The sequence below is a fragment of the Amborella trichopoda genome, chromosome 4 (genome assembly GCF_054954075.1).
Source record: "Amborella trichopoda isolate Santa Cruz 75 chromosome 4, AtrichopodaSantaCruz75HAP2 v2.0, whole genome shotgun sequence".
Lineage (NCBI taxonomy): Eukaryota > Viridiplantae > Streptophyta > Magnoliopsida > Amborellales > Amborellaceae > Amborella > Amborella trichopoda.
Genome location: NC_142339.1, coordinates 53,126,940 through 53,152,590, shown reverse-complemented (window position 1 = coordinate 53,152,590; position 25,651 = coordinate 53,126,940). Strand labels below are relative to the sequence as shown.

The 25,651-nt window shown below is 37.1% G+C and overlaps 1 protein-coding gene across 1 annotated transcript; it reads right to left on the bottom strand.

Annotated features, from left to right (window-relative positions):
- Positions 1-1,217: 1,217 nt before the first annotated feature.
- On the bottom strand, positions 1,218-16,930 carry LOC18422474 (phosphoglucomutase, cytoplasmic 2). The gene is made up of 19 exons (XM_006826847.4): positions 16,887-16,930; positions 16,690-16,787; positions 15,617-15,698; positions 12,557-12,612; positions 11,517-11,630; positions 11,261-11,323; positions 9,225-9,344; positions 9,029-9,129; positions 5,445-5,504; positions 5,233-5,332; positions 4,844-5,001; positions 4,653-4,748; positions 4,381-4,444; positions 4,205-4,286; positions 3,927-4,102; positions 3,753-3,829; positions 2,506-2,638; positions 1,788-1,904; positions 1,218-1,710 (listed from the first exon to the last, which is right to left on the bottom strand). The coding sequence occupies exons 2-19, from the start codon at positions 16,768-16,770 to the stop codon at positions 1,639-1,641; spliced, it is 1,752 nt and encodes a 583-aa protein (XP_006826910.1). The 5' UTR covers positions 16,771-16,787; positions 16,887-16,930; the 3' UTR covers positions 1,218-1,638.
- Positions 16,931-25,651: the final 8,721 nt, after the last annotated feature.

Below are 25,651 nucleotides of genomic sequence, written 5' to 3'. Positions count from 1 at the left end.
TAGAAGATGCCATATTGCCCTGAAATTAGAAACTCGAGGTTTTTAGGGACCAATCCACCATCTTACCAAGTTTCAGCCTTCTTCAGACACTGTTTGTCAAGGGTCCCTTTGTCAATCGACCCACTTTTTTAGGGCATAAAGTGATGAATACTACCTCGTCAGTGATCTCTAACTTTGGGACCCCATATTTCAAGCATCCAATATTAGAATACTCCAATTTTTGGAGGGTGTCTTGGGGGCATATTATATTTAAACTTTGACCCATTTCAGCAGTACTCAACTCATCAGGTCATGGTTTGGACCATCTCCCTTATCAATTGTATGTGTGACGGCTCAATATCATGCTGCGTCCCACACTCATGGCTTTTGCAAGGGATAGTCCCATGTGATTTATTTATGAAGATCCTCCAAATTTGACCTTGATCCAAAACCATTTCTCAGTTAGATTCCATCAGTTCTGGTGTACATGGCATCACCTGCCTGTGTGACCAGTCAACCCTAATCTTCCAAAGTTGGTGGGTTACTGTTGTTTAGAGACCATTGATTACCTACCTCTTTAAGGGTTTTTCTGGGTAATACGGGCTCATAATGTCCATCCATGAGGTTTTGACCCCATCTTGCCGAGGTACGACAACCGCAGTATAATCCAATCATGAACTGCATGGTTTCTTGGGCTGGTTTGATGTCATGTTAGGTATCTTGATACAAAAAAAGAAAAAGAAATAAAATAATTAAAAAATAATAAACCCTCAAACACTATTAGAACCCCAAATTTTTGGGATCCAACATCTAGAAATCAACCTCAAAAGAAAAAAAAATTGAATTTAGTGTCCAATTTCTGAATGGTAAAATCTAAGTGTCTAGGAGCTCAAAATCCTCTACTTTGAAATAATAATCTGGTAATTCTCAGGTGAATCCCAAATTCCAGATTGAAAAATCCCCCTAAGTAGCTTTTTCACCAGAATAGATGTACAATATGTACAGATCTAAAAAAATCCTCCTAATTCGTAGCTTTTTTCCAGATGGAAAAAATCCTTCTAACATGACAATTCGAAGTTAAAAGGAAATAATTGATTTGATTGATAAACCAAGAAGTCAGAGAACAGCAAGTTTAGTTAAATGTTAAATCTAAAATGTTCATAGAAGCAATGCATAGCTTTTCTAGCATATTCATGTGACTGCTTTACAATTGAATGGAATAGTAAGTTGCACCGACATTTGAAAACATTGAAGTATGCATAACAACTCCCACCATCAAGTATTTATTACAGTCTTGATCATCATACAATAGATGCATTCCACTAGTTAAATTCTTAACAAAGCATCCCAAGGAAAATGCTGTCCGAAAATCTTCTGCGAACTCCAAGATCCAGTAAAATAAGCAAAAGGCAGAAATATAGCAACATCTATGTCTTCGATACGAAACTAAACTTAGCAACATATAACAAAAGAAGACGAAGCAAAAGCCATAAAGATGGCACTTTTGGGGATATAATATTATGCTTTTGTTGCAGCTTCAAACTCATTATTGCTATACTAGCTGACTCCAAAGTAGCTCCGAACTACAAACCGTTGTCATGTTGATCATTGCATACCTTAACAAAATGATATCTGAATCAACAGAAGCAGTCCCACTTCCTATGTAATAACTGTGGGAGCAGAGCGACCAGTGAATTCCTGCATCTTAGAGAGCTTCAAAGCAACTTCGACCTGTGGAATATAATTTTTGTATTAACAGTTAAAACATAACCTTGGTATCAGAAGGATAGAAAATGGAAGTTTCTTACCAGTGTCGCCAAGGCTTTTTGAGAGTCCCTTCCAATTTTGGAAGAATCCTTCTCATACTGTTCTATGTATAAGCGGATGGTTGCACCTTCAGAACCAGTTCCAGAAAGACGGAAAACCTAGCGTTATCAAAGTTAAAACATATATCATCAGAATTATAACCTATACAGATATACTTAGATTACCAATCAAAATAAAATAATTAATCAGTGCCTAGAGCACCTATATGAATGGTGAAGGTCCTCCAGAAACTCAGAATCTAAAAACAATGGAATTTTAAATGACTATTTTAAAAATCCAAAGTACTTGAGCATGGCACTTTAGTAGGATATGTTGAAGGATTAGCATAAAATTTAACTTGTACAGATACTTCTAGAAATCCAAAAAGCAGAGCAAGTGATTTATGCAGGTTTTGTAGAACACTGTAAAGAACTGATCCATTTTAACCATGATCATAAGCAAGTGTATGGATATAGTCCTGGAATAGAAGTGAATATAGGAAGTGTTGTTGATGGGATCTATCTATTTCTAAATATCCTCCTAATTCCACAATTGAGAATCAAATCGATACCCTGAACAGGAGAAATTGTTTGGATTGATTTTCGGAGAGAGAAAGAGAGAGTGGACTATTGCAGTGAGAAATCCGTATTTAAGAAACACCATGAATACAATTAGTATAAAGTCATTAAACAGAAAATAGAGAGAAAAATGACAGTTTACCAATCGAGACCCATCCTCAAAAAAATATCGAATTCCTTGGTGCTTTGAAACTGAACCATCAACCGGATCTTTGTACTCAAATTCATCAGCTTGGACTATGTTGGACACATCTGACCGTATTCCCTTTATGAACCTTGTATCAAGATCACAACAAATTATAAATGTACGCCAATCTGTATAAAGAATTTCAGGGTGACGTTTGTAATTCTTTACAAGAAATATGTGAGTGCAAAGTTTCATGAGCAGGGTAATATTATCACAACAGAACCTAGATGGTTAATAGGAAAAGATTCAGGAAACTAATCGACATAATTTTCTTTTCTTTCTTTTTCTTTTGTGATGCAGAAAACTTGAAATGATCATATCCTTTGCCCTACATTTTTTTCTGACTGTGAAATTTTTCGCCCTACATTAGGAGAGGAAGAAGGGTTCCTTGGTATATAAAGGACTTCACTACCATGAAACAATCACGAATGGTTGGTTAGAGCTATTACTTTAAAAATTAAGACCTACATAGAAACCATAGGAAAACAGAATATCAATAAAAATTTGATTACTGGAATGAAAATTTACCAGAAACTCCCTTTAAGAAAAGAAAATCATGTGAAGGTTATGAATATCAGGGAGCTATGCTGGACACATCTGACAGTATCCCCTTTATGAACCTTTTATCAAGATCGCAACAAATTATAAATGTACACCAATCTCTATAAAGAAGTTCTGGGTGATGTTTGTAATTCTTTAAAAGAAATATGTGAGTGCAAAGTGTCATGAGCAAGGTAATATAACAGAACCTAGACAGTAAATAGGAAAAGATTCAGGAAACTAATCTACATAATTTTCTTTTCTTTCTTTTGTGACGCAGTAAACTTGAAATGATCAAATCCTTCGCCCTACATTTTTTTCTGACTGAAATTTTTTGCCCTACATTAGGAGAGGAAAAAGGGTTCCTTGGTATATAAAGGACTCCACTACCAAGAAAAAATCACGAATGGTTGGATAGAGCCATTACTTTAAAAATTAAGACCTACATAGAAACCATAGGAAAATAGAATATCAATAAAAATTTGATTAATGGAATTAAAATTTAATAGAAACTCCCTTAAAAGAAAGAAAATCATTTGAAGGTTATGAATATCAGGGAGATCAATTGAGTAAGAATGACAAACATTCCACATCAACCAACAAACTTTCCACATGAAAACCCAAATCAGCGTTCAACACGCAAATTAATTAAGAAGGAATACTTGTTGACATCAGGAAGAGAGGCTTGCAGTTTGACTAAATGTGCCATAAGATCCTTTGCTGCTCCAGCATCCACATTCTTCACAGAACCATTTGAAACATTTCAGACCATCAGAGAAGCTACAAAATCACTGGAATGGATAGCTTCTTTTTTTTTTTTTTCCAAGTGGACTTACCTCGTAATCATATCTAGTATAGTAGTGACGACCATAAGTAGCCCAGTGCTGACGAACTATGTCCTCAACACTCACAAGCTTTCTTCCATCCAGGCTGTCCTTATTTCTATAGGCAATAATAGAAAGCCATGCTAAAACAGCCCAGATTCCATCTTTCTCACGAATGTGATCAGAACCTATGAAGTGTAAATGCAATCAAGTACAAATTGAAGAATATAGCACAATCAATCAATTCCATAACTAGTGACACCTTCAAGAATAATTGACATGATACCCACCAGTTCCAAAACTTTCTTCACCACAGATTGAACATAATCCAGCATCCATTAAGTTCCCAAAAAACTTCCATCCAGTGGGAACCTAAAAGAACACCCGAATAGATAACGTGAAACCTTTCAAGCTTCATAAATTTAACTTTCCACAACTAACGTCTAATCTAAAATCTACGAAGTACCTCAAAAAATTTCAGGTTTAAATCTCTTGCCACAACATCAAGGGCAGCTGATGTAGGCATGCTCCTGCAAGGAAGAATATTTGAAGGGTCAAGGATGAACAAAAACACAAATAATATGCAATGACTTTAGAAAGCAGAATAAAATCTCCTGGACAAGGTCATAACCAACAAAATTGGAAGGACACATTATGTTCAATGATCTATGATAAGATCAATACATATGAATTTCTGTATAACTGTTTTGCACAATTATGAATGCAAGCATTGATTACCTTGCAACTCCTTTCAATCCAGAACTGAAATATGGAATGGCTTGGACTGCATTTGCCGCAATAATGGCAACTGAATCCGAAGGAGTTACAAAAAATCTGAGGATGAAAGGAAAAGAAGCAGCTCTAAGAAGAAGCCAAAGGCATTTTCTTTAGAAAGGCTTATCAAGAAATCATACAGAAAGGTACAATACCTTTTCCCAAGGATCATATTACGATCAGCGTCACCATCTGCAGCAGCTCCAAATTCTGGTGGTTCATCTTTAGGTGCTTCTTTACCCAATCCCATACGTGCAACCAACTCCTTTGCATAGGTCAGGTTTGGATCAGGGTGGCCACCTCCAAAGTCCTCCTGTTTGATTGTGTCCAGGAAGAATGAATCTTTGAATTTGAGTAAATAGAAAATAAATAAATACAATTGTGGGAAAGAAGGGAACCCCTTTTTTCTGACAAAGGCAACTGTTATTATTTTATATTATAAACTTTAGTTGTACATTTCCAAATTTCATGAAGGAAATGCTAATCTGACACTTAATGGAACTAATCTGAAACTTAGTAGAAACAAAGTACGAAGCTATAGTACCTTTGGTACACAATTTAATAATGACCTTTCATGGGCAGAAAGCTCTTCCACAAAAATACGTTTGGCATAGGGACCAGCCACTCCATGAAGTCCATCAAAGCTGAAAATTGGCAATCAATAGAGGGGATTTAGACAATTCCTGTATCTGAAAAACTAGAAAAGAATGTTTCCAATGATAAGAATCTCAAGTGCATTAAAAACATCCAGCTTACCAGAATGTGAACTTTGGAGAGGAAAGCAGCTTCCGGAGAGATTCAAAATCAAATATTGACCTACACTTATAAAAAAAGACAGGATTCTTAATTCACTATCCAAAAAAAAAAATCTTACAAAAAGGCGACTTCGTTGCGTAAAGTATCCAATTATTCTCGTATGCATTTCAGTATTTGAATTAAGGCCTTCAAAGGTAACATTCAGAACCATCAGGACAAAATAATCAAATCAATGGTCTGCACCAACATCAGAAGTCTTTGGAGCCTCAACAGGTGAACAGAGATATTTCATCAAAGTTGCACACCAAAAACAAGAAAGAAAAATTGCTAGAAGGATCGTATCAAGTTGCTGGTCCAAATGAAGGCAGGATTATAAAAATGCAAATTACTTTTCTTGCTGTAATATGTACTGGGCAATACAAGATAAAACGTTTACAATGGCAGATAACACGAATAATGGATAAATTTATTTTTACTGCAGACGATCCTAGTGTTTACAAGCACATATCAGGTTGCAAAAAAAGAGGATCCTACAGTCTGCATGCACGCAAAATGCCTACAATCCCCATGGAGATGTTAAGACTTGCTCCTTCCCTAGCTCGAGCATCGGCAGCTTTGTAGGTTTCCCTATAAGTGTGTCTCCAGGTAACACATAAGGTGCTGCAGATGTGTGAAATTTCATCGAAGATATGGTCGAGTCCCCAAGGGCATGGGGCAGACCAAGAGGCCAAGGTGATGATGCTGCTGGAGTCGCCTTCAACTACCAAATCTGTGTTCCAGCTAGGGTCGAATCTTCAAAGCCCCTCTAGCAAAGCAACAGCCTCCGCAGTAGTGGAGTCCATAAAACCAATAGGTGGGGAAATGGAGAGGAGGGCAGAGCCCTCGGAATTTCTGTAAATGCCCCCAATACCGGAGGGTCCCTGATTTCCAAGAGAGCAACCGTCAAAATTTAGCTTTGTTTGCCCATCGTCAAGCAGCCTACACAAAGAAGCATGTGGTATCCTTAAGCCGTCAGGTTCAAGAGGACCTGTCAGTTGTGATGGAGTTCAGCACATGAGAAATCTCTGAAGAGTTTGTGGTTTTTGGCCCAAAAGGAAACTAGTGTTCGACACTTGTCGATCAAGGTAGGGATTGAGGGTTTCTCCTCCATGAAAATTCTGTTATTCCTTTCGAGCCAAATTATCCACAGGGTTGCAGCGATCGATGCCCTCCAAAGAAGGTTGCCAGATTTAGTCCAGGGGGTGTGTAGGCAGGTAGAGAAGAAATGGGGGATAGACTGAGGAGTTACCCAGCACCAACTAAACAGGTGGAGCATATCAGACCAGAGGGCAGATGCTACATCACAGTGGATGAAGAGATGTGCATTAGTCTTTTCAACCCTTAGGCACATGGCATATCTGTTAGGTAGGGAGAGACCTCTTCTCTGAAGTTGATCAACTGTTGGGGCCCTTTCGTGAAGGGCAACCCAGCAGACAACTTGAATCTTAGGAGGGAATGAAAGAGAACCATGCTTTGGCCGCAATCAAGGGGGATTCAGTAGAGAAGGTGGGTGGAGAGGTGATAGCTCGATAAAAAGAAGCTACTGAAAGGACCCCAGATGTAGCTGGAGACCAAATTATCTTGCCGTCCCCAGAAAGGGGGAGAAACTCCATGTGTAGAATAGGGGAGAGCTCCAAAAATCTCCCATCTCTGGTCTGCAAGGGGCCTCTGGAAATTAGGATACCAAGTTCTAGTAGGCCTAGAGCATACAAAATTGTCGGCCACTGTGGAGAGAGGATGAGGAACAGAGTTGGGAACTGATCCTTAAGTGGAATACAGCCTACCCAAGTGCCAGATCAAAACAATATCCTGTTACCCATCCTTAGGCGAAACCTGATTAAGGAAGAGATGGCGACTATTTGTGGCATCCTTCACCTGACCACAGGAAGTCCATCATGAGTTTTTCCACTCTAGCTCTGACAGAAGCAGGCATATGGAAGAGAGACATAAGGAATAAGGGGACATAAGGAATAAGGGGATGTTTGAGAGTGTTGCCTTGATGAGAATAACTCTTCCAGCGGAGGATAAGAATCGCCGTTTCCAGCCATCAAGCCTTCTTTTGAATTTGTCAATAATGGGACTCCATTGGTTGAGTCTCGGCAAACCAAGCCATAGAGGAATTCCCAGGTAAGTGGATGGAGTTATCTACTGCACACCCAACATTCAGCTAGGCTATGAACAAGAGAATTGTCGATGCTAACTCCCATCATCTTAGATTTCTCCATATTAACACTGAAACCAATGGCTAACTCAAAACATTGGAGACGAGGAGTAGAAAGTCGACTTGTTGCTGGCAGGCATCGCAAAATAGGAGTGTATTGTCAACGTATTGAAGGTGGGAAATGGTAAACATGAAGGCCTATTTGAAGGCCCGCTCGATACACTCTAGAAATGGAAGTATTAAAGACCTTAGCACTATCACGAAGAGGAAAGGCAACAGAGAATCACCTTGTCGCAGGCCTCTCGAAGCCTGGAAGTATCCTTTAGGGGAACCATTGATGAGCACTGAGAAGAAGGGTTTGAATATACATCCTTGGTTCCATTTTCTCCGTACGGTCCCAAAGCCCATTCTAAAGAGGGTCTCATCAAGAATTTTCCACTCAACATGATCATAAGCTTTCTCCCAGTCCAATTTGATGACAGGACCTGGGGTTTTTGATGACAGGACCTGACGAAAGTGAATGCACTCGTGTGCTATCCCCATCAAGGATCCGGCAATCCTTCATGAAAAGCCCTTGAGTTGGGGAGATTACCCCAGCCTAGGACGGTCTTTAGGGGGGAGGCCAAAACTTTAGACAGGATTTTGTAAGAACTGTTAATCAGGCTTATGGGCCTAAAATCTTTTAAGTTCTTCGGCTCCTCCACTTTTAGGTATCAACGCTATGAATGTAGCATTCATGGCTTTGTGAATTATGCCACGGGAGTGGAACTCCACATAGAAGGCCATAATGTCAGGACTCAGGGTTTCCCAAATGGATTTAACGAGAGCAATTGGAAAGACGTCCAGTCTAGGGGCTCGGTCAGAACTGAGGTCGTTGATTGTCCCTAGGACTTCATCATCTGAGAAGGGCCGTTTTGGCTACGCTGCTAGGTTGGGAGGCAAGGAAGAGAAGGAGAGATTCTCCATGTAATGTGGCAATCATGCCCTACTAGCCTACTAACACAAAACAACAGGTTTCACAACAATTACAACAAATTTTCTATGATATTGCATATTTGTTCACCATTCAAATAGTACTAAGAGGTCATAGTCCCAAATATGTGAGGATGCACTAACTCAGCCATTAACATTATAGCAACTTAGACATACATTTTTTCTGCACATGACAAATGCAATGTGGCAACAGAGTATAGTGCCAATGAAGTTATGGCTCTTAATTTGTGAAACCAATGAAAGGTGAATATGCTACCTCATGACGTGCAAACACTTTTCTGAATCAGATGAAAATGTCAATGAGGAATAAAACATGAAGCAGTATATATATATATATATATTAATGTCAATTGTAACTGAAGTTTCCCTTGGTCTTCTGAATGACACTTACTTCATCAGCTTCACATAATCAGTTGTCGAATCAAAGACCTCCACTTCAAAAGTTCCCTCAGGTCCTTGAAAACTTGATACCCCAAGGACAGAGATGTCCACCTGCACCATTACTTGAAAATTATACAACTTCACATATCATGAGAAATGTGTCATACAATTGAACTTCCAAAACAAGCCCATGAGAAGGGTAATACATCCACAAGATCTTCTGAAATGAAATATTCTTTTATTGTCTTTGTATTGGCATATATTTTATCCGTAATTGCCTCAGGAGCAGGTCCTCCATTCCCCATGTTGTATTTGATCCCAAAATCCTAGAAAGAACATTGAAGGTTAATATAAAAAATGAGAATAGAATACTAGGCATCAGGTATTGTTGATATTAACTTGATATGACTAGGCAATTGGTCTTCACCTGAACTCACCCATACAACAGTTTTTACAAATCATAGACATTTTTTTTCATCACCAATCAACAGAAATTAAGAAAGCCAACATTCTTGTGAAATCATGCAGGACAACCGTTCTGCAACAGGACAAATGTCAAACAACATATGCTGTAATGTAAACACACAAAACTGGGAAGAATCAACTCAAGAAACAATTACTGCTAATACTAACATAAAAGTCAACAGTGAAAGTCAACTAGTGAGCCATGGCAAACTATACAAAGGTGCATTGCCACCTCCTACTTTTGCTTAGGTAGGGCTGGCAATGGACCAAGCGGCGCTGCCTAGACTGGTCAGCCCCGCCCAGCCCAGCCCAGCCCAGCCAGCAAAAATTAGGGCCAAGGCCACAAAGTGTCGCCCAAGGCCAGCCCAGGTGCGCAACAGGGCCAGCCCAGCACGGCCCTTTTTTTTCCCCCTTTTTTTGAGTCTGGCCTTTACGGATCAATGCTAGGCTCACGCCAAGGCTGCCCATTGCTAGCCCTACACTTACGTACAAAACTGTAGAAAATGGCAATTAATTTGTTCTCGTGACTGGTGATTTAAAGTAGAAAAAAGATATATCCACCACTGGATTGCAATAGAAGATATTATTTATAGAAGTCCAGGAAGTAGCATGAAATCACTGAGAGCAATGATATTAACAGCTCCCGAGAATATCTCACCATATTAGAAAATTTTATGAAAAATTTTAGAATAATAAAGTCGAGGAAATTAGATAATGTTAGTCATCTTATTCTAATATAATAGCAATATCATGTACTCAGGAGATAGAACTACTATCACCATTCATATGTAAGATATCTGAGAAGAAGATATGTTCATTCTCATATTCTATATTTTGTTTAACAGTTGGGGCATACACAGTGATTAAGATATCCATAGAATCAATAAGGTCCACACAAGCACCCTTAGAGTGCGAACCAATATAAGAGATAACATTGCAGACTTCTCTCTTATGATCATTGTTCCCATTGATTGCTCACAATGATGTCCAAGTACGAGAACAAGTAATTCATGTTAGACAGATAAAAAATATCAAACTCACGATGGAGATTACTCATAATAAATCAGCAAGCTGATTATATGAAACATACAAAGTTCAAATCTCACAAAAATGTCCTCCATATAGCATGCCAACAAAAAAGAGAAATTGACTCGACGTTTATGTCCAATAAACTCCATAGGCATGACACAATGTCTCTCCCTCCCATAGATCCCTAGGTGCTTACAAGTAAGCTCCAGGCACCATGTATAATTAACAAGGAACAAGAAAAAGGTTAGTATGTAAGTAGGAGAAACCACAATACGTGAAGTAAATTGTGGCCATGAGAACACAAATAGGTGTTTGGATTCATATAGTTGACCCGTACCAAGAAACGACACATACTTATACATACTTGAATAAAACTACATACAAATTCAAAAAAAAAAACACACGAGAATTTAGCCCAAAGATGAACATTTTTGGTAGCGAATCATTTCTTCATCTTTGCATTAACCTAAAAATAAACACAACAGTTAACTATACAGCTGTAATGCATGGCTACAGCCACGAAAACGGCTACAACATCAGCTATTTGTGATTTTACATACGATTTTGGAGCATCCAACATAGATCACTCATTTTGAAGTGTCCATGCATCACAGATTTGCAGTAACATCCACCATTAAAATAAATCTCAAACCATGCATGAGAAATAGCCAGTATCTGATCTTTCTACAAAAGATGGACTCCTGTTTTCTAGATCCTAATGTGTTGGGAAACCCATAGAAGCAAATACCTCATGCGGTCCCCCCGGATTGTGACTAGCTGTCAAGATGAAACCTCCTGAAGCCTTAGCTCCCTACAATTGGCAATAACACAATATAAATTATCATATAAACATAAAAATATTTTGCCTCTAATGCAGAAACTATGACCATGTATTTAGATTAAAACTGTATAATGGTTATGTGACGAAATGAACAATGCTAGGAGAAGCCTCAAAGCTACATGAGGGGCCAGAATGACATGTTTAGAAGAGAGAATGATCTTACATCTGCAGCATATCTTTCACGTATGATACAAGAAACTGCTGGGGTTGAAAGGAGACCGTTTTGGCCTACCCAAATGCGCTTCACGCCATTTGCAGCTGCCATTTTAATTATTATCTGCAAAATTCCATACATCAGTAAAATTCTTATCAGGCAAACTCATTGATCAAAATAAAAGAATGGTAGCAGCATGACTCCATTCAATAAACTCTAACTGCAGGTAGTGAGACCAATATAGGAAGTGAACGCAGAGTCCCTCTCACCTAAAGGGAAACATGAGAAGATGGATTATTGAGATAATTAAAACATAAAAAAACATATGAAATTATCAGTTGCCTAATAGGAATTAAGGAGAGAAAATACCACTTCAGAGATACTTGGAGTTACTGAAATCTGTTGGGGGCATCTCACTCAAATTACCAAGACACCAGACACATTTGGCGACAAATCAAATTTTTAGGCCTTTTCTTCAGACCTATTGAAGGTCATTTTGTAAAGGAATTTTAGATATCTAAGACTCTCTCCAAGCTAAATTATGACTGATATATTCCAAAAGTTTACAAATAACCTATTGCGTCCTCTCTCTCTCTCTCTCTCTCTCTCTCTCTCTCTCTCTCTCTCTCTCTCTCTCTCTCTCTCTCTCTCCTGTCCCTCTAACCTCGGGATTGGTTGCACTGTTGCAGCCATGAACACATAGGCTATTCATACATGCACAAAGTCAAGCAGGGACATAACCATTTGAACATACATCTAATCATGACTAAATATGGATCATTCAATAACAATAGACAATAAATAGCCAATAAAATTCACTACAATAATTAGAACAAATAAACATAAATCAATGTTTTCCTAAATCATGGGAACATGGATTCTTCATATAGGGAAGAATACACCATAGTACAAGTTCACTTCATTGTGCAATAAAAATTTAATAAAAATTGACTAATAAACCCACGAGATCTACCAAAAATATCAAAATCACAATTCAAAAGCATAAAAAAATATGTAACAAAATCATACATTTCTAGAACCTATAATACCTGGATGGCATCTTTAGAGAAGTAGCGACCGTCTCCAGAGACAACGAGTGTAACACCTACAATATGCAGAACAGGAATATATTATATGGACTGAGTAATGTATCAAGAAAACTGAGTATTTCAAAAAGCGCTAGGCGGCACCTAGGCGGTCGGGGGGGTCCAGGCCGCCCAGCGCCTAAGCGGGCGCCCATAACCGAAGCGGCTCAGTAGAATTTTTTTTTTTTTTGGGTTTTCTCTCTCTAAAATAGTCTCTAATAGGTTTTAGGTTACAAATGAACCTAAAACCCACAATTTTTCCCCTTTAGTATTAAAAAAATGACCCAAAAATACCCCCAAGGAGCCGCGTTTCCGGCCCTGGGTGGGGCACAGGCCTTGGGCAGCCACCTAGGCGGGTTCAGGCGGGCACCCAAGGATATCCCCCTAGGCGGCCGCCAATGCGCTGGGCGGTCCGCTTTTTGAAACTATGAGAAAACATTTATATAATTAAATCATCTGAAGGCACATATTATGATGCTAAATACAAGACATCAAGGAATTTATATCTAATGTGGGAAACATAACAAATGCCAATGTTGAGAATGAGGCAAGGATCAAGCATATCAAATTGGCTATATTGATTGAAATTTTTAAATCAAGATATCCTTCCACACAAAAAACATGGTATAGTTTCCTCCAAAAGCATAAAATTAATATTGAACAAAGAAACTTTCTTTTTTTTTTTGATACTAAACAAAGAAACTACAAATACAGAAAAGCTCCAATACCCCAAGTTTAATATTGTCATTGAAGTTTCTGATCCCCCTGCTAGTTGTATACAATAAACAAAATAATGGAACTTCCCAAAGGATGAAAATAAGGCACCTTGTCACCTTTAAAGAATCACTTCTATGGTTCTTCAAAATTGTACATATGAGAACACAACCAACACTGTCACCAAGATAATTTGGTTGGATCCTGAGGCAACAGAACACAACCGTACTTGGAAAATAAAGGTTGCGACTTGCAACCCAGAACAACTTGCTCTGGTCACAAGTCATCCGCTGCAAATACAGAATTCCCTCTAACACCTGGCTACCAGAAGGGAGAACACATAGCAGGCCTTCAGGGCCCTGGAAGTCTTTCTTGTCTTCTCTATCCCTTTTCCGGAATAACATCCGCTTCCATCCTAGGGGAGGTGAAATTGTTCGATTCTGGTCCGACCTATGGGTGGGTCACACTCCCTTAAGGGACTTGTATCTGTCTCTTTGTATCTTATCCACCAACCAGTCTTCCTTGGTAGCCGACCAGATGACCGTCACCGGTAACCACAAGGTCTGGAAGCCTCCTTCAAACAACCCCTCTCAAACACTGAAATTTCGGATTTTGTCTCTTTGTCCTCTGTATCTCACTCAACCTTCCTTGTTTCTGACAGCCTAGTGTGGATCCCTTCCCATTCGGGTTCTTTCCCAGTTGCCTCCTTCTACAAAAAACTCTTGCAACCCCCCACATTTCCCCACTCCCCGACCTCTGTGGTCTTTAAGTGTGGTCATCGATAGCTCCACCAAAAGTCCAAGCCTTAAACAGGATAGTGCGCTCTTCAAAAGCTCCAACAATGGACCATCTACAACGGAGGGGAATTCCCATTCCTAACCGCTGCGTCATGTGTCTCTACGAAGAAGAGAGCAACGTCACCTCTTCATCCACTGTAACCTAGACTTCAATTTGTGGAGCAAAATCCTTCGTCACTTTGGCCTTTCCTGGGTAACTCCTAGTTCCCTACCAGACCTCCTTAAACTCTCAATGGGCTCTCCTTGGCCAAAGGCAAGCAAGCTCTTATGGTGGGCATCCATAGCGGCAACAATTTGGGTCATATGGACCGAGAGAAACTCAAGAATTTTCCGAGGAATCAAGTGGGAAGCTTCGGCACTCTTCCACAAAATTACTTCCCAGGTTATATTCTGGGCTTCTAACCACCAGGTATTCAAAGGCATTTCGGCTTCTACTTTCCTGCATAATTGGGAAGAAGTCCTCCACTTCCACTCCCCTCAGGCTTCACGCACTAATAACTGGTCCCCACCACTGGAAGGCCTAATTAAACTCCATTTTGACAAGTGCCCTGGACCAGCAGGAGTGAGTGGGATCTTCAGAGACCACCACGGTAATATCCTGGCCTCTTTTTCCAAGAAAATTGGCCATGCCAACTCCCAGCTCGCTGAGTCTATAGCACTCCTTTCGGGACTCAAATTGTTCAACCACGTGTGGGGTCAACCACGGATTGTTGAGGGAGACACCCAAAATATTACCTCTTGGGCTGCTGGATTTGCTCCTCCCCCCTAGTATCTTGCTTCGATTTATGATGAAATAATGCACATTTGCAGGGATACAACCGTCTTAAGGACGCATACTTGGAGGACGTCAAACGCCTTGGTGGACCAAATGGCTAAGGAAGGTGCACTCTCAAGCACATGAGACACTGGAGTTTTTGACCCACTATTGTTCTTCAAGTCTCCCACGATGTTTTGGACTATCTAGATCATCGGCTGCTTTTTGTAAATCCTTTGTAATGTGCACCTTTTTGTAAATCTTTTGTAATGGGCATTACTTATAAGCCCCACCCTATTTATGTACATGACCTCTTTTTTTGGGGAACCTAACATTTTTTGCCAAGAGACCCAGCATGTGGGTCGTCTCAACGGACTACTGTAATACTTTACTTATTTTAATACAATAGTTAACAACATAAAAAATAAAATAAAAAGATAATTTGGTTATATTTACAAGAACAACTTCACAGCTATTTAGGATATATTTACAAGAACAACTTCATAGCATTTTAGGATAAAATACTGGGAGATTTTCTCCAAGCTAGTCAAAGGAAAATGAAAAGCTGTAACTCCAAGCTAATCAAAGGAAAATGAAAGCTGTAAGGAAGATGGGAATTGCATGGACTCATTAATTCTATCAATATAAATCCATCAAAGTTGAAATAAATTAAATCATCAAGATTACAGTATAAAGCAAATTTGAGAAACCAAACCAACTCAAAGATTCTTATGGGCAGCAAACCAGATGCAGACTTGCCTTTGACCTGTTCACCGGGGAGGGCATTGAATGTTGCTTGGACAAAATTGTGCAAATAATTTGGTTGCTTAAACACGGTTACCTGAACCACCAAATTAAAATGCATTAGGTATGACCATATAAGAGCCATTATAAGTGTATCTATAAGGCCATGACAATTGCAAGCTCATAACTATAGTGCAAATGGAATATATCAACTGCAGAGCAGCTAATATTGCAAGCTACGAATGATTCCCATGTCAAGATATTCTTCTCAAACAAAGCCACAGAAAATTGGTAAAGGTACCATGAATGACTGAAGTACAACGAGCTTAACTCCTCTATCTAAAGAAAATTAAGATAGTGAAAGCCATATCAAAGGATTCAAGAAGTTAATGCCACATGAAAAACTAAGAATTCTCAATCCCCCAGTAAAATCTACATCCACAAAGGCATTGGATACAAAAAGTAGAAAACAAAGGCACATTACTCTTGCAGATCAAAGTTGGTTAAGCAAAGGCAAATCATAAGTACCAAATCCAAATTACGATCAACAAAGCATCAGACAATCAAATATCAAGGAAATGGAAACATTTAAACCACACAGCAAAAGTTCTGCCATAGAACGAAATCGCCATCATAATTAAAGAGAAGAAAAAAGAGGAGTCTGCCAGAAGCCCAGATCAAGTGATCCAGCAGATTAAAGATCGAACCTATGCCACAGAGAAATTAATCCACATTGATATTGAGCTCCATGAGAGATACGAAAATTGATAAAACATATCCAAAAAAAAGCTCCATAAACAAAACAAAACAAAACGAAAAAAATTTGTGACATGCGATCCAACAACATCAACAACAATCTGATTCTCCCACAGCAACTGAATCCCATATTAAGCACATTCAATACAAACTAAATCAATGATCAATTGTATAAAATATCCAGGCAAAAACCAAAGACAAATGCCAAAAGAATGAAGAATTTATCACAGAAAGAGATATAAGCTGATCATTCTAGATAAATAATCATGATCAACAAACAAAAAACAAAAAAAAAAGAATGAGATTGAAAACAAGATTCATATAAATGGTACCTTCTTTCTGAGACCTGATGTTCCAGGCTTCTGACTATCAATGGGAGAGGTTTCCTTTCTGGTAACTGTGAACATCACCATTTTCGCAGCTCTAGAGCCTGAATTCATAGAACAAACGGATGCATATAGGATTGAAAGAGTCAAAAAGAAATCGCCATTAAAATCAGACGAAAGGTAGAGAGAGATGCAGAGCTCACCAGTTCAGAGTGAGGGACATGCGCTTGAAAAAAAGCACTGCTGCTTCATTTCCCCGCCACCACCGCTATTTATACCTTTTAACAGCGGCCAAGATCTATTTCTTAGTGATGTAGCGCAGCAAGTGGGGCAATCCAGACCGTCGAAACTTCGCGGCTTTCGAGCGCTGCTTTTTTATCAAGGGTGCATTACTAAGGATCGACCAAATTTGAAGTAAATATCAACAAGGCTCCTACAGTAATCACCTGGTTTAGGGGTGAAATATTCATCTTATTTACTAATTAATGGTAGTTTTCTCGAGTAATAGGAAAATTAGATTTTGGGGGCGTTTGAAAATCGTATAATGGGAGGGGCCTTTTAGTCATTTCTCTCTCTAGAACGTCGGAAATTCTAATTGCGTAAAAAGACCGGGCTATCGGTTTAGGCAGGAGAAAGGCATGCTCAGATTTCCACGTGGCTAACGCTAGTCGGAATTTTGGGCCGTATATTCTCGGATCATATGACACGTAGCATTGAGATAAAGTATGTGAACGAGTGTCCTACATTTGACGAAATGACAGACATGAGAAGCCTCCTCTTGGTTTATTAACTCTACATGACGAGGGCAAAAAAAGTCTATATAAGTTTGCAATTCCTATATTTGAATGAGTGTTCAATTGCTATGGACGAGATGTATGGATATAAAAAATAGGGAGATTCCAAAACTCAAAACTAAAATATTTTATGATATATTATTTTAATTATTTATTTTTAAAATCTTTATGTATTTATAGATCTACATGATTTGAACCACTTTTAAAATTTATAGTTAAAGAATAAAATATATTTTTAGATGACCAAATTTAGAGGTGTGTCTTACTTTGATTGTTCAATATTAGAACCTTATGTAAACCGCACCCAATATCGACATGCAATGTGGTGAGGTAATTTGGTTGGTTAGTCAACTAGCTCGTCAATGCTCGGCCTTTTTTAAATTTAAAATTTGGGGATTTGTCAATTTCAATTATTATGGTATATATGAATATGAATATTTAAAATAAAAAAAATCATAATTTTAATATATTTTTCCATAATCCATTTTGAGGTATAGTGGAGGCACCACTTTTTAACGTCCGTCTCTAAGATGGACGTTTGACACAGGAGGAGACACACATGTTTTAACAAGTCAACTGATTCACCAAAACTATATACGTGAGTAATATATAGAGAGAAAAATGTACTCCCCGCACTCTAAAATCGTAATCCGAAATGACCTTTTTACTCCATCAAAAGCTCATGACCCCTCCAAGTGTTTTTCAAAATAAAAAGTGGCATTTAACTTCCTTAAACTTTTTTTATTAACCAAATTACCACATTTATCCGTTTATATTTCCTAGTGACCTCTAAAATCATCATTTCATTATCTCTTTTCCTCACCTATAAACTCCACCTGCTCTCTCTATCTCCCGATCTTCCTTGAAACTCTGCCATCTCATGGACCTCACAAGTTGATATGGGTAAAGTCATAAAAATGGTTTATCTTGTAATAAATTATGTAGACTCTCTATTTTCAACATTTTGAAGTGTTTATAAATATCTACGTTATTTTTTATATGTTAAATTTCATAATAAAGTTGAACATAGATTTTCAAACCGTCGTAAGGTTTCTGAAACCGAAACTTCATCTTCTGGCAATTTTAAAGGTGCGCCTTGCATCTCATACAAACCTCACCTATACTTAAAATGTTAACATTAAAAAAATAAAAATGCAGAACGATCTATATAGTTTTTAGAAAGAAGAACGTAGAATTTTGGGTGGTTTTGAATGTATTTATTGTGGGATTTCACGAAAAAAAAAAAAAACAGGAGTTAAGAAAATCTAGGTTTTCAAAGTATTGGACAAATATGTGTCTATGGATTATCGAACGTGCAAAACATTATAGATACGCATATCCATGTTATATAGGTTAATATTTATCTTTTGTGAATCTCCTTTATAAAGGAAGATTTATATAAAGTTACAATTTTAAAATGTAGAATTAAGTGCACTTCAAAAATCTATCAAGAAAAGTCATTTTGATGTTGGAAAATACTCTATTTGATCATCTAAACATCGAAATAAATGGATAGAAAAAAAAGGATTTTGACTATAAAAAATAGTGCAGTTTACAACATATTATTTGGACCGTCTATTTTTAACATTTTCATGTGTTTATATAAATTTACTTGATTTGAACTATTTTCAGAATAAAAAACTTTAAGAGATATTACAAAAGTTTTTGGTAACAAAATTAAATCTTACGACAAAATGTAGAAGTGCGCGATTGTTTAAAGTTGCAACCTTATGCAAACCACACCTCTCTGCAAAATTGATCCGTAAACCTCTTTAAGTATCTCTTGCTTTCTCGTACTTATTCCATTCATAAAATCTAATCGGAACGGTTAATATAGCTCGGAAGCGGTTTAACCGACCTAACCGATAAACTGACCGATTTAACCATTCTAAATTGGCAAGTTTCGGGCGGTCAAACAAATATTGAAAAAAAAAGTAAAAAAAAAAAGAAGTCTACTAAAATATAAAAAGCATATAAAGATCGATTAAAACAAAACACATTCAAATGAAATTAAAAATTAATGAAAAAATAGATTCTAGCGAATCGATTTTTGAATTAAAGTGAGTATTAATGACCAAAACAATTTTTAATTTTTACCATAATGTAAAAAATTTAAAAATGCATTACAAACTAAAATCTTTATTTTTGACAATTTATATACATTTTTTGAAAAAAAATTTGTAAATACCAAATGAACAGGTATGGAAACTGTATATAATTTCATTGTAAACCACAATCGAATCTATGAAAGCACTGGTTTATACATTCCTGTTGGTATCAACTCTAGGGATAAATTTTTGTGCTATCTTTTTTCGAGAACCGTCTAAGGTTCCAAATAAAAAAATAAAATGATTTTTCGTTATCTCAATTGAAATAATGAACTTCTTGGGAGGTTAATTATTTCAATTGGTCCCCAAGTTCCTCGAATGGTTCTCTTAGTTGTAGAGGGGGTTGCCCAAACGCGGTATATAAAGCATACTCAGTAAATCCTACAAGTGAACGAGATATGGAGATGGCAACTAGGGTTGCAGTTTCCATTATTAGAGAATTTCAATACCACGATAGGATAAGATAGTTTATTTATAACGGAATATACAAAGTCGATCACCAAAACAGCCCAAAACCGGAATCGACAAGTGGGCGGTTCCGATCTAACCAAGCGGCTAGCGGTTAGATCGCCCGTTTTTCTAACGATGGTTCCATTGGAAAGAGGTTCTCAAATAAGCGAAAGCGAAAGCAAAAGCGATAATCTTCACGCTCTAGAAATTAAAGGCATCATAGCCTACAACGTATGAAGCCCATGTCCCGACATCTCTATCATGGAAAGAGATTTCTATTAAACCAAACTTTCCCTTGGAATGTTGTCCAAAAACCTCGCTTGGGAGTCGGGAACTTGGGATTACATAACTGAGTGTCTGCTTGTAGTTCTGCTACACTTAGCAAACTCATAACAAAAGCAAGGATTTGTGATTGGTTAGCTCTTGACGATTTGCAACGCTACATCCTAAACTCAATTCCTACAAAAGGTAGCGGCCCTCTCTCCAATGACTCATCAAAAAAAAGGTCGGGACCCTCTATCCAATGACTCATAAAAAAAAAAACTGGAGGATAGGTGTTCGGGCATCACCTTATCCCAAAATTCTAGGTGGAAGTGGTTTCCAGCAAAAAAGATTACTTGCTTGGGGACAAAAAAATGTATAAGGTTGTTAGGCCCTACAGAAATTCGATACCAAATACACCAAGAAACCGTGGGGAACAGTAAAAAGTGGCAGTTGGGCCCAAAACGAATGTAGAATGGGCCCAAACTCGAGGGATTCTTATTTTTGGATATTACGGAACCTCCTTTAAAACCATGGGTTTCAGTATCATTTATGACCCCAATCAACTATGGAGCACACAATAAAAGCCCATGACGACAACAAGTCTATCGGATGTAAATGGGCCCAGAGTTGAGCCCAAATTTAACTCAAAATACCACCAAAATGCTCCGAAATTCGGCCTAACATGAAATTATGATAGAAGCAATTTTTGGACTATAGTCCATAGGATCTGGAGTACATAGGAAGGGGTAAAATTACAAAGGAGAAGACTCGTGCAAATGAGAGTAAATGGTCAGAAAACCTTAACCTCAAAATATGTGTCGTTACAACATTGTTTGGTCATGTTTACTGAAGATTTGGGGACGTTATATACTAATTGAAAAATAAATTTTTATCAATAAAGAAATTGGGTCAAAATTCAGCAACATTACACATTTTTTTTGTGAAATTCTCCGTTTTATTTCTGCTGGTTTTTTTTGGAAGTTTCTGGCCAAACTTTTACGCATTTCGATCGTGACTTGATAAATAAAATATATCCAATTTTGAGATGTAGCTGATTTTTATGGTTTTTACCGCTTCAAGAGGCCATAGCTCTCTTAAGTCGTGGGTTTTTTTTTTTTTTTTTTTTCTTCGACTCCTGAAGCAAAACAATCGTAGGAACCAGTTTTGATATCACGGTTCTGAATAAAGAAATCTAGCAACAACCCTTTGGGGCAAAACAAAACAAAGTGTATGTAAAGAGCATTAAGTTGCATTTTGCAAATCCAAAGCTCCACCAAATCTCAAAGTTTTTGGGCAAATTAGATGCAAATCAATGGTCTCACAATGCTCGACAATTTGGGGGTGGCAGATCGTCTGTTTCGATGCCGGAAGTTAAGAAGGGAAGTCTCAGGTTGGGGTTGAGGGAAGCTTTGCCAGGGATTAGAGCAGAATTTGAAGTATCGCTGGCCTAGTTTAGCCACCTTTTTTGATTTGGACGAGATAAACAGTCGATTATCTGTTCCCCTTAAAGTTGAAATATTCTAAAGAGAAACTCCCCTAGAGAAAGATGCTCTCAAGAGAGAACCCTAGCTTTCCTCTTAACTCCCTAAGTTCTATAGAGATAAACTTGAACCCTGCCCAAGCAAGGTAGAGCTCAAGATCAACCCAAGGCTAGCAAGATTGAAAGCATCACAACTTTCTCTTTTTTCTTTTTCTTTGTTTTGGACAAGAAAGCTAGGTGGTCTAAGATGGTTCCAAAATGACATCGGAGATTCTGAACCCACCAAAATTATGAATATTGTATTTGTTTAAATTAAAAATTTGCATTTCTAATTTTCTTGTGTTTGTATGTTTTAAAGTTGGAGTCATTGCTACATTGTCATACACATGCACAAATATAGGAATCGGGCACATACTAAGATGTCTTTGTGGATTTTTTTCTGGGTGCGGTTTGTATAAAGCAGAGGCTCTAAACAATCAAAGCAAAGCGTATGTTCAAATAGTGTCGAGAAATGCAGTTTCATTACTGGAAATCTTTGGGATAGCCTTAAAATATATTTTCATCTTTAATTATAAAATTTAAAGCTTCAAAAATAGTGTAGATCTAAAAAAGCTGGAAAATCTTAAAAATTGATAGTCCAAAAATACATTACAAGATACACTATTTCCAAAACTTGAAATACATTTTTTTTCTCATGTCCATCTTGATATGGAGATGATCAATTTGAGGATATTTGGCATCAAAATAATCTCTTCTAGTGAATTTTTTGTGATTGGCTCTAATTTAGAGCCTCGACTCTATATAAAGTTTTTTCCTTTCTTAAATAGCACTACTAACCTTTGATGAATAAACGAATAACTTTTGAAAATGGAATTGCACTATTTAATATTTTATGTATTTCATTTGTCCAGGAGAGTTGTAAGGTATAAATTTCTACTTTGCCCCTCTACCAAAATAAAAGAAGCCATGACATTAGTATTTTAAATTGGGAAAATATATAATGAAACTATTTATCTCTCGTGCGAACAAAAAGGTCACAATTACTTTAAGTGTCAAATGTGAGATCAAGTACTGCAGATACGCCATTGACAAAGTTCAATATCCATTTTTAAAAAAATTTGTATATAGAAATGACACATCTCGGCTACTCAATTTCACATTTGATGGCTAAGATAATTACAACTTTGTTGTCCTAAAAATATATATTCTTATAGGAAACAATCCCTTTTATAACTAATTCCCAAGTTACCCTAGTAAGATAATGCAAGGGTGTTATAAATACCTTTATTTTGCTTGCAAAAACCAATATTTTACCAAATGTCTCCAATGGATGATTGAGAAATTCTCTTTTTCCATAAATATTCCTATAGGCTTTACCCACAAACTTTTTCCACATTATAAACCTTTATTCCAAGAGGTCCATGCCTGAGAATTTAATATGCTTCACCCATTAAAATGAGATTGACATGAATTCACACTTGAAGTCCATGTGTGACGAGTACTCTGCAAAATTAGTGAATGATATGTAGCAAAAGAAATGGCAATTAATGTCTTATATTATGCTCAATTTAAACATTGTAATATGTCCCTTCACACCCACCTTCCACTGAAGATAGATGGGCTATAAAGAAATGGATGATTGGAAGATATTAAGTACCTATAATATATATTTGTTCAAGGGAAAATTAAAGCAGTAAATATCACTGAAATGATTATATTTCCATTGCGATTTACGTGATGAATTACAGTTAAAACTTTAATTTATGAGGATCATTATGTTGGTATCCAAGTCAAAAAAATATGCTGGATATAAGGTTTTAACATAGAATTTATGGTTTTTGAAATCACAATCAAATGGATAATATTTTTATTTTTTAACTTACACAATAGAGAGGTATATGATGGAAAAGATGAGATCACTTTGATTGCAAAAGAAAACAAAAAAATTCCCCAAAAATCAAGCAGTCCTTCACTTGGCATGAATCCAAATGACCCTACCTAAAAAAAATATTAAAAACAAAAAAAAGAAACATGACTTTTTAATGCAATTTTCTTTGAGTAAAAAAATTTCGAATATTTGCACGTTGGGCCTTTGTTGTATCCACTTCTTTGGATATGATCTGGATCCAAATAAAGAAATATGGATATTTATTACATGGAAAAATGGCTACTTTATCAATGCCAAATCTTCTTACTGGACCCTTCATATGCATTGATCTTCATGGGAGGTGTTTCAAAGCTTTTAAAAGCCCATAGAAGTCTGATGATAAGCATATCCACATCATATTTGAAAAACTTGGAAACCTTGGTATGAGAATAGACAAACTCATCTTTTTATTTGCTCAATAAGAGAGCCAACTACACATGAAACCAGGAAAGGGGTTGAATCGTGGTGCTAGCACCCCCATACCTAATTACTACGTTGTGGTTTTCAATCCTGCTGACACCACCTAGTGATACCTTCAAAAAAGCTCACTCCCTAATCTATATGAAAAAAATGGGTAGGAGCCTGTTTTTCCTAGTGAATTACCCAAAAAAAAAAAAAAAAAAAACAAGAACACTACACATGAAACCTATGATCTTTGTCTAGTCAATATGGAACTCTACTGCACATAACATATAAACTAATATGCATCATAACAAGAGGTAAAATAAATTGTCACCTTTGTTGGGATAAATCCAACAAATGCATAAGAAAATTAATGATATTTGTCAACCTAATAGAAAAATCTACCTCACATGAAGTATGTGTTGTTAGTTTAACCAATGGCTACAGCTTATTCTTGTGATATCCTGCCTGTACTTAACCTCCATATGGGATCTCCGGTCTCTTCTCAAATCAATATTGTAGAAGAAAAAAAAGGCCTTCAGTCTATTTTAGTACTAGTAGGTCACAATCACTCCGTCCATCAAATCTTAATTGGGAGGTTGTAAGTGAATCACTCATTCGACTCAAGTTAAAAAAAAATGTCTTGAAGTTATGACACACTCCAAGCCATCCAATTTGATATTAATGGCTCGAAGTGATTATGACCCTCACATATGTTAAAATATTAAGCCTAAAAAATAAGATGTCTCCCCTCCCTCATTAGAAGAAAAATCATCTAAAATCACGAATATTATGAAATTGCTACAACAACACCCTGCAAGTAACATGTCAATCACGTAAAGAAATACCAAAAAAAAGAGAGAGAATTTCACTTGGCTTGGTTATTTAAGTACAAAAAAATACAAAACAATGCAAGAATTAATTCCCACGATGAATATCTTAAGCGCACATGTGTTGCACATGGTTTATAGATATACTATATTACAGGAACATTGCAAATTGAATCACAATGAGTTGGACTATAATTTATCTGCCAAGCAATTGAGAGAGAGAGAGAGATGTGTTTCTAGTACAAACAACTTGTATGTTTGGTTTATGCGTTTAGCTTTGCATATTTACAGGTAAATAGGTTCCTGTATAGCAAAGGTTTTTGCAAAGAAAATAAATCCATTCATAAATGGAGCAATCAATCCATAAGATTTTGACACAAGAAGTGTAATAGCACTCTTAATAGAACTGAGCATGAGGCACGAATCCAAGAGAGAGAGTCGTAAGGTGCATGGGTAGTTTTAACTTTCCGGTTCTCAAATCTAAAGCATCACTTTATTGGATTTCAATCTATAAAAAGCTTAAAAAAAAAAAATAGTTTTCATTTAGTGAGGTAGAAAACCTTTGTACTTTCTCGTCTAGATGAAACATGATCGACCATTGAATGGAAAACCTAGATAAAAGGAAATCTCTGAGCTAAATCCTAAAATTAGAACACCTCAATAAGTCAAATACAATTGACTGCAGTTATTCTCTGGAATATAAATATTTTAAA